We start from the raw sequence: 13528 nt of genomic DNA, 5'->3' as shown, positions 1-13528 counted from the left end.
CTGTCTTTTTCAACTGGGGGACGACTGCCTTTCACAGGTTTAAAATTTCGGTTTATTACCAATTATACGAACAACAAAAAATAATAATAATAAGAACTTCTATAAAAATCTAAAAGTACAGAAGTAACAGATGTTTGATTGTAGAATCATTCATAAATCAAATGTTTCACAGAAACAAGTACTTTATTCTAAATCATTTATTTGATATGATAAGTTGAGAACAGAACACAACAAAAATCCATCTCCTTCTCCTAAGCGAATACACCAGAATTATTGGCCCGATTCACTTAAATTTGCGGAATCAGTGGCATATTGTGATGGTCTAAGCACAGGGTTGTGCTCAAAGAAATTGGTTGGTCGGAGTTCGAATGATCCACTCAAAGTTGGCATGATCGGAAAATCCTCCTGACAAGGTACATGGTGAAAGCCTAACGTGTACCACAACACAATGTCCTTGTTCTCAATATTCCTATTTCTGGATCAAAATCAACAAATCAGTAATATTGTCAAAAAAATGTTTCCGAATGCTAATTTACATGCTACGATACCTTAGGCTCCATATAGGCAAACCATCGTCTCCATGACTGATCAGTGTACAAACCCGCAGCCCATTTCTCGGCTTTGTTATAAGGTGTAACCCACATGTTGTACTTCGTAAACTTTCCCCGAATTTGAGGATAATCATCATCTGTTAAAAGGGGGCCTGCTATTACTCCAGGGACCAACCTGTAGCCGACAAAGTTGCCAACTCTAGTTTTCTTATTTGGGTTCACCACTAACAGCTCAGTTGTTCCTGAACCTAACTGAATTCTTGCTTCAGATTCGGTTTTCGCTGTTTGGCTATTTACCCTCCAATAGCTTCTCCTTGGAGATGTGTTTCCCAGCACACGAACCGTCTGAAGTTTATTCTTGATGAAGGAATTGGCAACACCATCCACGTCTAAATCGAGGTTGAAATTGATGAAGTGATCATGATTCGATCCTATTGTGTTTTCTGCTAGTATTGGACCATAAACCTCCTCTCGTATTTGATCCTTGTTTGTGTATGTCGTTCCCCTCACTAGAAGCAATCCAGTCAACCCAACCTGTCATAGTAATGAAAATTCAGTTCATAAAAGCAAATTACTCGAATCAATTAGTAGGAAACTAGAAACATTATACTAACAATGTTCTACCAACTTAGTTTGTGTATCAAAGTTGTAACTTTATTGATCACTTACTTTGACTTTAATAGAGCCACTCTCCTTGAATTCCCAATCCACAATGTAGTCATAATTTCCTACAGCCGCCACCATTCTCACGACCAGGCTTACCTCCGGTCTCACTTGTTGTATCTGCGCCAATTTCAATTTAAATCATAAAAGTACAATGTAAAATATTGAAATCATACAGCAGCCAATGTCATGTTCTGCTCAAGAATTCAACAAAACGAAACAGTAAACCTAGTGCAACTAACCACTTGTCCCGGTATTCCGAACTCTGTATGTCGCCACATTATGTCTCCTGCATAACTTTCGAATATGCATATAATATTAGTCATCAATGCGGGGGTTCCGTCCTGTGAAGTGATGTATCCATCCATGAATGTCGCATTTTCGGGGCAATCCTTTAACGGTTCTAGTGTTACCGTACTAAGTCCAAACCCGTACTCGCCAACATCAAAGAATGTTCTGTAGTACCATTCCTCAGTTAAATCCATGTAAGGAACAAATAGTTCTGATATGAATCCCCTGTACATCACATTACGGTATTTTCCTCTCTCTTGATCATAGATCGAAGCAAGGGATATCATTAGACCAGCTCTCATGTCGAATGATACATGAAGCTCCCAATTAGTCCACCTGATATATATTTGTAGAAATACATTAACATGTTAGTCCTCACATTTCAAATTTGGCACTACTTTTAATATCCCACGATATTCCTCAATGGAGGACAAAATCTGTAGCATAATAATTGCAAGAACGAAATATATTAAGAATTTAACGCACGTACGTGTAATTAGATAACCATACCTCACTACATGTCCATCCAATGTAAAACCTGGTCCAACTTGTTTCACCAGGCCCTGAACACTTGAGTTGAACCTATAATCAGTTCCTTCTGCTTTAGGAACGGGAGTCACGACCCGATCCCGAGACGCCACGATTTTCATACGATCAAGATCAACTGTCGCAGTGATTCCCTCTATAGGCCTCATGTATAAATTCACGGTTCCATTCAAATAATAGCACATGACTTTAACCACTCGACTACTCTTTATCTCCCCATACCATCCCACAGTAAAACTCAAGCACACAACTTCTTTTAAATTGAGATTCCTTCTCCGAATCGAAGCAATAAAAGGCGGGTAAGATAGTGTAAGATTTTCAGCAGCAAGTTGCTCTGCGTAGTTCAGTAAAGGGTAGCCATATCCATTATAAAATTTATCAGATATAATAGAGTTATTCAATAAATTAACGATTATTTCGTGGCTTCTTGAATTGACACGGACAATAGCAAATGCTCGGCGAAATGGGATTTGCTGGTTGCGGGAAGATGACTGCCATGAAAGAACATCGGATTTTGCTGGCTCATCTAAACCAACATAGTGGAAGCTTACGTTTTGTGGAGGTGAGGAGAAGTAGTTGTTGATTAAAGTTTGAGTTTGGTTGAGCTCAGATGGGGTAAGAGGGTCCAGAGGATGATAACTTGAACTTGAAAAGACTGCAGAAATGGTGAAAACAAGGAAGAATAGGAGATTTTTGAGCTTGGGAAGCATGATTTCGCTGTGATTGTATATGGAGCTTATTCTTCCAAATTATGTAATATATATACACAAAAAAATACATATAAATGTATATATGTAATACAATACTTCTTTTGGGAGGCTACGACAGATCTCCTCTTTCAAGTCAAATGATATAGTCAAATGATATACTATATAATTTAGGCTGACAGATCATTTTACAGGTCAATGCCAAGATTTATAGTTTTTTTTATTTGTAAATAAAAATGAAATATATACTTAAAGTTTGTCCTCAGTTATTTATTGTTACGTAAAATGGATTATCATATCTTGAATGAAGTTATTTTATTTCAGAGATTAATTTATTAAATAAACTATACCATTCAATTTATGTATTTTTTGTTTAAAAATATTTTTTTTTATTCTTACAAATATCGACCATGACTATTAATTAACCAAAATAATCAATTTTAATTCGATTCAATAATTTGATGATTAAGAAAAAGAATTCCGTAAATATGATTTGTTAAAAAAAAATAAACTCTGATTTAATCGCTTTTTAATAATTTGTTTTCATGTTAATAGGACATAAAATTTTTTTTTTTAGGTTAGGGAAATGAGATTTGCTACAATTAACAATTAGATCTCGAAATATTATCATAAATTGCTGATTTTTACATCAAATAATTGATAAATCATCGACCATAAAAATCGAATTTTTCCAATAGATAATGGGTGAATTAAAAGTTTGCCCCATAAGTCTGACTTTTTTATTTATTTATTTATTTATTTGTCGTTATAGTATAGGCAATAAAGTAGGACCGATATCATTAACTTCATTCTGATACTAGCAATAAAATTTTTTGATGGTATAAAAGCAATAAAGTTACCTATATCTTAATTTAATTTTTAGAATCTCAAAATACTCTTTCTTTCATTTTTATTTTATTTTACAAATCTAAAAAGTTTATTAAAAATTTTTATTTTTATTTTTGAATTTAAATTTTAATTTTTTTAACAATGATATTTATTAAAAATAATCGACTGAACATGCATACAACATGTGCACGAGACTATGACATAAAAGTCTTTTTTAGTTGAAGAAGAAAATTTGCTACAATTTTTCCTTCAAAATTTCTCTCTTCTATGTGACTAACATAATCTAAATCTAAATATTTTAAAAACGTGAACATTTGAGGGATAATATTGTAAGATATTGAATATAACGTAGGATCGAGCGTTTGCATTTTACCGAAAGTTATAGTTTGTGATAATCGTATAACTTAATTTTTTAAGACCGTATAACAGTTTGAACATCACGTTTCGATTTATGTATTAATCAAAAAGAATTATTGAACCCATCATACATATGTGTGTGTGTGTGTTTAATGTGATTGATTCTAATTAGTGATGGTAGAAGAACAAAAATTATCGACTATTTAAACATTTAAGCCATGAGGTGTAAACAATGGCAAAAACTTATGTGAGACGGTCTTACAGGTCGTATTTTGTGAGACGGATATCTTATTTGGGTCATCCATGAAAAAGTATTACTTTTTATACTAAAAGTATTACTTTTTATTGTGAATATCGGTAGGGTTGACCCGTCTCACAGATGAAGATTTGTAAGACCGTCTCACAAGAGACCTACTCGTAAATAATTATATTATAAATCTGATGTTTGTGTGAAAATTTGACGGTGTATATATGAGCTAAGCTAATAGAAAAAACAAATTAGGCAACTCTACGAGCTGAGTTGATAAGGCTAGATTAGAAAGTAGTGCACTTAATATAGCTACTTATTAGTCAAATTTATCCTCTATTTCAATATTTCCCGTTAATCCATACTTCATTTCGATTTATTTTAACTTACCTCGAGGGTATTAGGCTCAAAATAAATAACATCATGTATAATTGCAATTAAAAAAATAAATTTATATGAAGTCAGTCATGGACCTTATATATCAATACACTCGCTGCAGTATCTCATAAACTTCCATTTTCTTTATATGACGCATACATTAGTGTGTGTATATATATATATATATAAGGAAATCAAATAATTATTTTTTAGATGTAATATATCTAACTTGAAAGACCTACTAGGTATCCATTCATCATATGCCATAGAAATTACAATGTTTTTAACCTAGTCAATCTGTGAGACCGTCTCAAGGAAAACCTAATCGGTAACCATTCATCATACGTCATAGAAAGTACAGTGTTCTTAACCTATTTGATATGTGAGACCGTCTCACGAGAGATACACACGATAACCATTTATCATACGTCATAGAAATTACAATGTCCCTAACATAGTCGATCCTTGAGATCATCTCACAAGGACATAATGGGCAACTATTCATCACACATCAACGAAATTACTATATATGTCATGAACCTAGTCAAAGATGTGGATACATAATTTCGAAAGAGATAATATTACGAGTACTGGTTTAGTGTAATCAAAGATGTGGCATACGTAATTTGTATCAATAACTTGAGTTCCATTCCAAAGTTGTATGGGTTGACTGAGAACACAAAGCGTCATCTTGCAAATGGTCAGATATTCTCCATTCGCCTTCCAAAGTTGTATGGGTTGACTGAGAACACAAAGCGTCATCTTGCAAATGGTTAGATATTCTCCATTCGCCTCGACGATAATGGCACAAAGAAACAAATCAAGAAAATTCAAAACTGCGATTGGTACGTTCCTCCATCGCCTAAGAGCATGGAAACGTTGTATCTTAAATATCTCAGGTAGGAACGGAAGAAGCTAACGGAGGAAATGAAAGAGCTGAAGGGGCGCGATGAAATATTTCATGATCGGGAGTTTCAAAGATTCTACCGAGGAATACGTCAGGGACATGTTGCTGGAGGAATTTCCTCTGCCGAAGACGTATGAGATGTTTCTAGAATGCGTTAAAGAAGAAGCTACTCGTAAATTGAGCTTATAAGACAGATATCAATCTGAGTAAAAACTCGAGTTGATATTCGTTTTTTAAATCAATATATCATGAAATCTAAGAAAGGCAGTTGAAGAGGATATATATGTATGAAATGCAGCAGAGAAGGGTTAGGAAATTTACCTTACCGATCAAGTAGTTATTGTTTTTTATTGTTGATATCGATAGTTAATTAGGCTTTTCACATAAAAATACCAAATAAGGTTAGTATCACATCTCTTACTTTATTAAATAGTAAGAGATTAGAACAAAAACAAAATCTAATTCCATTACCAACATAACAATGAAGAAGCGATAATTATTGAAATGATGCACTTAAGTTTGCATGAGGACCAATGATTTCTTGAGACAGTTTTGCTTTGAGCACTGGGTTGCGCTCAAAAAAGTTCGTCGGCCGGAGTTCGAACGATCTACTCAACGTTGGCATGATAGGGAAATCCTCTTGGCTAGGTGCATGGTGAAAGCCTACTGTGTACCATAACACAATGTCCTTGTTCTCGATTTCCCTATTCCTGCATCCAATTTCAAGAAATCATTATTTAAATATTTAGATTCAAAAAATATTCTTGACTCCTGGTATTCGCGCAATAGTACCTCAAGCTCCACGTGGCCAAATCATCATCTCCACGGCTTTGATCGGTATATAACCCTGCGGCCCATTTCTCTGTCTTGTTGTAAGGGGTGACCCACAGATTGTACTTGCTGAATGCCCCCCGTATTTGAGCATAATCATCATCTGATAAAAGAGGGCCTATTACTGCTCCAGGGATCAACCTGTATCCAACAAAGTTTCCAACTTTAGTTTTCTTGTTTGGGTTCACAACTAATAGCTCAGTTGCTCCTGAACCTAGCTGAATTCTTGCATCAGCTTCAGTTTTGGCTGTCTTGGAACTAGCCCTCCAGTAGCTTCTCCTCGGTGAGCTGTTTCCGGTCGAGCGCGCAGTTTCGAGGGTAGTTTTTATGAAGGAATTGGCATCACCATCCACGTCTACGTCGAGGTTGAAAATGAGGAAGTGATCATGGTGTGTTCCTATCGTGTTTTCCGCTAGTATTGTACCGTAAACTTCCTCTTGTATCTGATCCTTGTGTGTGTATATTGATCCCCTCACTTCAAGCAAGCCAGTCATCCCGACCTAGCACAGCGACAAATCCAATTGAAATAAAAGAGTTGGTAATGTTAGAAACCGGAAGCATTAAACTAAAAAGAACCTATGCAGCATCAAGTACTGGCTAAGAAAATGATCAATGAGTCAAAGTCGCTTCATGACTTACAGTGACTTTAATAGCCCCAGTTAGCTTGAATTCCCAATCCACAATGTAGTCATAATTTCCCACAGTCGACACCATTCTCACAACCAGGCTCACCTCCGGTCTGACTTCTCGTATCTGCGTAAATTTCCATTAATCAAATTAGAGTATAAGTGCAAACTCAAATCAGAAAACCGCAAAACAACGAGTTTCATGTTTTGGCTGGGGTGTAAATGAACAGAGCTCGCTCTTCGAGTCGGTTAGAAAAATATTTGATTGGTATTTGAGCTTATCGAATTCGATAGTTCGCGAGCCGTTCCAAATTAAATTTGGAGTCTTGTACTTATTTTCGAGCAATAATTCAAATAATTCGCAAACATTTTCGAATCTTTCGGGTCGATCTCGAACAGAATTCGAGCCAAAATTTTTAAAATTTTCGAACTTCGAATTGAATCGAACTCGAATAGAACTAATTCGAACCGAATTCAAGCCTTCAAAATTTTATCATATATGACTCGATTCGGTTCGTTTACCCATAGCGTGACTCGTTCCCAACTCAGACAACAGATTCCAATCTAGAGAAAATGAACAGAGATAACAACTTGGTACTACTAACCCCTTGTCCTGGAATTTCATTTTCTGTATGCCGCCACATTATATCTCCAGCATATCTTTCAAATACACATACAACATTCGGCATCAATCCAGGGGTTCCATCACGCGAAGTTATGTATCCGTCCATGAACATTGCATTTTCAGGGCAATCCCTCGATGCTTCGAGTGGCACTGCACAAAGTCCAAACCCGTAGTCGCCTGCATCAAAGAAAGTTCTGTAGTACCATTCCTCAGTTAAGTCCATGTAAGGAACAAAGAGTTCCGACACAAATCCCCTGTACAACACGCTACGGTATTCGCCTTTTTCTTGATCATAGATTGAGGCCAGGGATATGATCAGACCAGCCCTCATGTCAAATGATACATGGAGCTCCCAATCAGCCCATCTGATTTGGAGAATAAAACAGGAAAACAGCCTACATCAACCCCTGTTGGACCTGATAGTTTTGTTCCTGAATAGCTTAACTAAAGTATAAAAATTCCATTTTACATAAAAATCACACTTAACTTACTAAAAAGAAATCAGTGTACCATACCTCACAATATATCCATCCAATGTAAAACCAGGTCCAACTTGTTTCTCGCCTGCCATACTCTTAACATTTGAATCCGACGACGACTTCCTCTCCACCGATTCTCTGTAATCGGTACCTTCCGCTTTAGGAACCGGAACCATAACCCGATCACGAAACCCCACGATTTTCATATCATCAAGATCAACGGTCACGGTGATTCCTTCTATAGGCCTCATGTATAGATTGATAGTTCCATCCATATAATAGCACATAACTTTAACCAACCTGCTACTTTTTTCCTCCCCAAACCATCCTACAGTGAAAGTCGAGCACACAACTTCTTCTAACTTGAGATTTCTTCTCTCAATCGCTGCAATAAAAGGCGCGTAAGATCGCGCAAGCTTATCAGCTGCAAGTTGCTCCGCAAAGTTCTGTAAAGGGTATCCATATCCATCATAAACTTCATCACGTAGAACCAGGTTCTTCAGTAAATCAATTACTATCTCGTGGGTCTTTTTTGAACTGACACGGACAATAACAAATGCTCGGCGGAATAGGATTTCTTGATTACCGGATGATGACTGCCATGAAACGACTGTGGATTTTTCTGGTTCATCTAAACCTACATAGTGGAAACTTACATTTTGTGGAGGTAATGAAAAGTAATTCTTGACCAAAGTTTGAACCTGGGTTAGTTCAAATGGTGTCAGAGGATCAAGAAGATGGTAACATGAAGCTGAAAATATTGAAAAAATGGGCAAACATAGAAAGAAGATCAGATTTATTTGGGTGAGAATCATGTTTTTCTTTCTTTTTATGAATGGAAAATTCTGAAACTCTAGAATATGCCTGTGGAATCATCAGTCATCTGCTTTTTGTGAAACCTTATTTTATGGGGTTGCTCATATTTCATTTTCAACTTTCCGCAGAGGATGCAGAAAATTTTCAGCAAGTCAAGTACGGGTCCGCATCAATGAGACACTAACAATAGAAACCAAAATTTGAATTGAAATTATCAAAACAGGAGAAAAAAAGAAAGAGTTGAATATTACAAAATTTATGTACCGATACCGTTTGGTTCATGATATAAGATATATAATACGAGGATAAGTAATATTTTGTAATAATAAAATAAATAGAAAATGATAATTAATATGGTGTTTGATTTAATTGATTTGATTGATTAAATTTGAGATAATACGATATTATCATTTTGTCTTTGTTGAAAATATTAATAGAATATTAATAATATTATTTATTAAGATTAATATCATAATTTTATATTATTGATTTGATTGATGTGAGATAAATTATTACGAATTTGATTGATGTGAAATAAATAATTAATAATTTGATTGATCGAAATAAATAATACTTGTACAAGTGATATGATAGGACTATTTATATTAGTACTTAGAAGTACTTGAACCAAACGGTACCTTATGGAAATTTGAGAAATAACTTATTTTGAACTCGAATTTAACTCATGTAAAATTTGGAAAATTCGATTAGATAGTTGTTTTATTGAAATTAATTATGTGATTTTTAAGTAAAAAAGCTGAATTTGGAATTGGGCTTGCAAGCATTAATAATTATAAAAGTTTTCAAACTCAGAAGCCATAAAACAAAATAATTTAATCTTCGAAAATATAGGGCACGAGTTCCACAATTTAGATTATAAAGCCAATAACAGTTGAGTCCTCTCGCTATCTTTTTCTTCCATGCATGTGCTAATGCGCTATACATGAAATTGCCCTGAAATAGGAGTCGTCTAAGGTGAAAATGTCATTTAAAATCTAAATCTAAAAATACTCAAGTGCATTTCTTTCTTCCACAATTTTTAGCACAATAAAAATATCTGAAACTTTTGGTGTCGTATAAAAGGAGAAAGAAACTAAACATTTTATGACGATTACATTCAAAATGTAGTTCGACTTCGAGAACTAAATTTTGGGTTAGTTTCATACATGAGCTCAAAATTACCTCTAGCTGATATCGCACCTCCAGTTGCACAATCCAGCAACAACAGTATTTGTAATATTATGCTTGGCTCGGGCCTTCAAATAAATAATTGATAGTTATCTTTCTAGTTCACTACTTCACTCTATATGGATTATAAAAACGAACCCAACAATATTCTGTTTTGCAAGTAGCAATTATATACTTTCTCAATGATGTATTCAGACGCAGAGAAGATGAAACCTGGTGATACCCCAATAAGGATTCGGGTCATCATGATTGACCTGAGTCATTAATTGGATAGCCCATGTCAAAGCCAATATGACCGGGTACTCTCATTAACTACCCGGGCACTACTTTCCCGAGAGATCGTCATCATAGCCTGAGCTCTCAAACAAGTACCCGGGCACCTTACTACCTGAGCCACCTCGAGAATTGCACCTAACTCGAGTGTGATTGATACAGGCCGTCTAATCTGTCAGAACCACTTGTGCCTGAAGTGTCCTAGAAGTTATCAGAAGTTATAGTATGGGCAGTGGACTTGCCATACTTAGTAGGTGGCACGGGAAACGAGGTACCTATCCATTTTCTATTATAAATAGCAGGTATTAATGTCAGATTCTGAATCCTAAGTATTGGCACACATATATTCGCACATATATCGCCATTTTCGCTCATCTTCAACCTGCTGACTTAAGTATCGGAGTGGCTACGCCGAACACTCCTCCGGCGCCCATTCACGAGTTCCTTTCTTGTTTGCAGGTGACTGTTGTAGCTATTCTTTCACTCAAATTCCCCAAACATTATAAATTATTGATTTGACCCGTTGGAGCTACTTACCCGGCTCATCTATTTCAACGAGATCACATCAAAACCCATTACTGCAAAGGCCTTACAGGAACTCCAGCTCTGACGTCCCATCTGCTTCGCCAACACTAGTATAAGGTACGGTTTCCATGCACTTCTTTTCTTCTTCAATTTGAGGGCTCTGAGAAACAGAGTTTGAAGTGATTTGCCAAGGGACCCTGCACTGGTTTCGAATCAGACATATTAAACTTGTGCAAGACTTTCTGAAGGCATCCTGTTTGAGTAAGAAACAGTAGCCTTTGTGTTCTTTTTCTGTGTATTTCCATTCCAAGGATCTTTTTGACAGGACCAAGATTCTTCATCTCAAATTTTTCTGTTTAGTTCCACCTTCAAATTGTAAATTTCTCTGATCCATTATTTGTTCTCAAGTACTTGAGTTTATGTCCTGATTGGTTCTTTTGGAGTTTGAGCCAGAGGTTGAACTTTTCAAACGTCTCATTCTTATACTTCAATGAGTACACCCAAACTCGTTTGTATAATCATTAACAATGGACATAAAATATTTGGCTTCTCCATTTGATGGTACTTTGGAAGGTTCCCACAAGTCCGAATGCACTTAATCAAGAGGTGAGGTGCCTTGGTTTGGTGAACAACCTTAATGAATCTGACTGCTGTTGTTTTCTTCTTTGTACACACATCTCAAAAATCCAGTGGGCAACTATTTGTATCACCAATCAGTCCCCGTTTGCTTAACTCTTGCAGTTCCCTGTCACTTATGTGACCTAATCTCAAATGCCAAAGCTTGTTATTATCTCGTTCTTTGACAGAAAGTGCAGGAGACTTTACAATGGTTTTTCCCAAAAGCACATACAGACCATTAGTTGAGTTTCCTTTCATAACAAGTGAACCTTTTTAGTTTTCCTTTTTACAGATTTTAATGTGCATCCTTTGTGGTCTAGAGCTCCAAGAGAGATTAAGTTTCTCTTTAGCTCTGGTACATGCCTTACATCTTGTAACAATCGTTCAGAGGTATCATGGACCTTGAGTCCGACTGTGCCTATTCTTTTTACCTTACATGTTATATTGTTACTTAGAGCCACTTGCCCCCTATCCATCTCCTTATAGGATTCAAAGCAGAGCTTGTTCGGACACATGTGGAATGAACATACATTGTCCATTACCCAGCAACTATCAGTCTCTGCTTCAGAAATGCATAATACCTCGGCACGGTCATACCCATCGTGTGCAATAGCCAGTTCACCATGTTATCTTGTATTTTATGACTCTTTTTTCTGTCTGGATAATCCTTTCTATAATGACCCTCTTTATGGCAATGGAAGCATGTGACCTTTTCAGTCATATTCCTTGATTTGTTTCTTTATCTGCTGCGTGGATTTCTAGTCACTTCTGTTTTCAGGCCATCCACGCACCATCAAACTGTCACCACTAGACTGAGTTCGATTATTTGTGAGTGCGTCAACTTCTTTTTATCGTAAGGCCTTCTGAAGATCATTGAAGGACAGAGAGTCCCTAGCATATTTCAATGTTTCTACAAACCCGTTGAATAGGACTTCGGAAGAGAGTTCAACAGAATGATTGATTTGTCCTCTTCCTCTATTTTGATTTCAATTTTTTCAAGATCGAGTAAGAGTGTATTGAAGTCATATACATTGTCTCTTATGGACTTTGTATCGATCATCTTGAAGCCAAAGAATTTACTCTTCAAGTAAATCAATCCGATCCTGTAATGATTTATTCAAATAGAGTTCTTCCAATCTATTCCACAAGCCCACAACAGTTGTCCTTGTCATCAAGGTGTAGAGTTAACGTGCTGAACGCCAATTCCATATGTTCGAATTTTGTTCTTCCGTGAGCATTTCGGGAAGACATTTTGATCCTCCCAAGGCCTTGACCACCTTCTGTTGGACAAGAATTGCATATATTCTACGCCGCCAAATTTCGAAATCCCCTTTGCCGTGGAATTTATTCACCGCCGATCAAGAAACATGGTTCGTGATTCCAGTTGTAGTGAATTTTACCGAACTAACCTACTGGATAATGATCAGAACAAGAGTGCACCGCACCCACAACAGAAAATCGCAGCACACTCAATGATGAAGAATCATGCAGAGATATCAAAGCATAAAAGTAACAACATCGAAATTACGTGGTTCGATCAAGATGATTACATCCACGGGAGGCGAGAACAATTTCAATAGAATTGAGTTCAAGATACAAGCCACACAATCACCAAACTCACTCACAAGAATAGATTGAATCACTCTTGTATATCTTTTGGTTACAAATATCTACACTCTTTCTTGGAGACGACGTGTTTCTGGAGAAGAATGACTCATGATATCCGAGTTCATGAATANACATATAAATATACCACTTCAATTGTGAATTTCTTTATATGTCCTTGTTCATTTAAGTAGGTCAATTAAATTATTAGGTTATCTTAAAGGTTTTTTTTGTAATTCATTGTTCATCTTAAATGAATTTAGACATTATTAGACATTCATCTTTCTTTCCTAATTTTATGCCAAAAAATTTATTTATTTACATTTCTNTCAAATAAGAGATCCAAATTTCATTCGTTTGTTCATCCAAAATCATAAAATCTCCAATTATATCAATACGCATGTCTTATAGTAGATGTACAACCGAGGAAGTGTCATGTGGGACAA

General features: G+C 36.0%; 2 protein-coding genes across 2 annotated transcripts; both read right to left on the bottom strand.

Annotated features, from left to right (window-relative positions):
* Nucleotides 1-261: 261 nt before the first annotated feature.
* Nucleotides 262-2814, bottom strand: LOC140969662 (amine oxidase [copper-containing] alpha 2, peroxisomal-like). Its single transcript, XM_073431081.1, is given in 6 exon segments — nt 262-475; nt 549-584; nt 586-1085; nt 1221-1334; nt 1457-1841; nt 2016-2814. Coding segments are annotated over 6 exon segments (1986 nt in total). The 5' UTR covers nt 2762-2814; the 3' UTR covers nt 262-270.
* A 3043-nt stretch (nt 2815-5857) lies between these two features.
* On the bottom strand, nt 5858-8987 carry LOC140969645 (amine oxidase [copper-containing] alpha 2, peroxisomal-like). The gene is made up of 5 exons (XM_073431046.1): nt 8094-8987; nt 7559-7943; nt 6967-7080; nt 6289-6827; nt 5858-6206 (listed from the first exon to the last, which is right to left on the bottom strand). The coding sequence occupies exons 1-5, from the start codon at nt 8870-8872 to the stop codon at nt 5993-5995; spliced, it is 2031 nt and encodes a 676-aa protein (XP_073287147.1). The 5' UTR covers nt 8873-8987; the 3' UTR covers nt 5858-5992.
* Nucleotides 8988-13528: the final 4541 nt, after the last annotated feature.

This window comes from Primulina huaijiensis, unplaced genomic scaffold (assembly GCF_012295235.1).
Source record: "Primulina huaijiensis isolate GDHJ02 unplaced genomic scaffold, ASM1229523v2 scaffold42415, whole genome shotgun sequence".
In the NCBI taxonomy this organism is placed as follows: domain Eukaryota; kingdom Viridiplantae; phylum Streptophyta; class Magnoliopsida; order Lamiales; family Gesneriaceae; genus Primulina; species Primulina huaijiensis.
This window is presented reverse-complemented; position numbering and strand designations above follow the sequence as displayed.

Coding starts and splice junctions, on each gene's coding strand:
- LOC140969645 (XM_073431046.1), bottom strand. CDS start 8,872: ATGATTCTCACCCAAATAAATCTGATCTTCTTTCTATGTTTGCCCATT. Junction 7,944..8,093: donor TTGGATGGATATATTGTGAG/GTATGGTACACT, acceptor TCTCCAAATCAG/ATGGGCTGATTGGGAGCTCC. Junction 6,828..6,966: donor CTGGGGCTATTAAAGTCACT/GTAAGTCATGAA, acceptor TCGCTGTGCTAG/GTCGGGATGACTGGCTTGCT.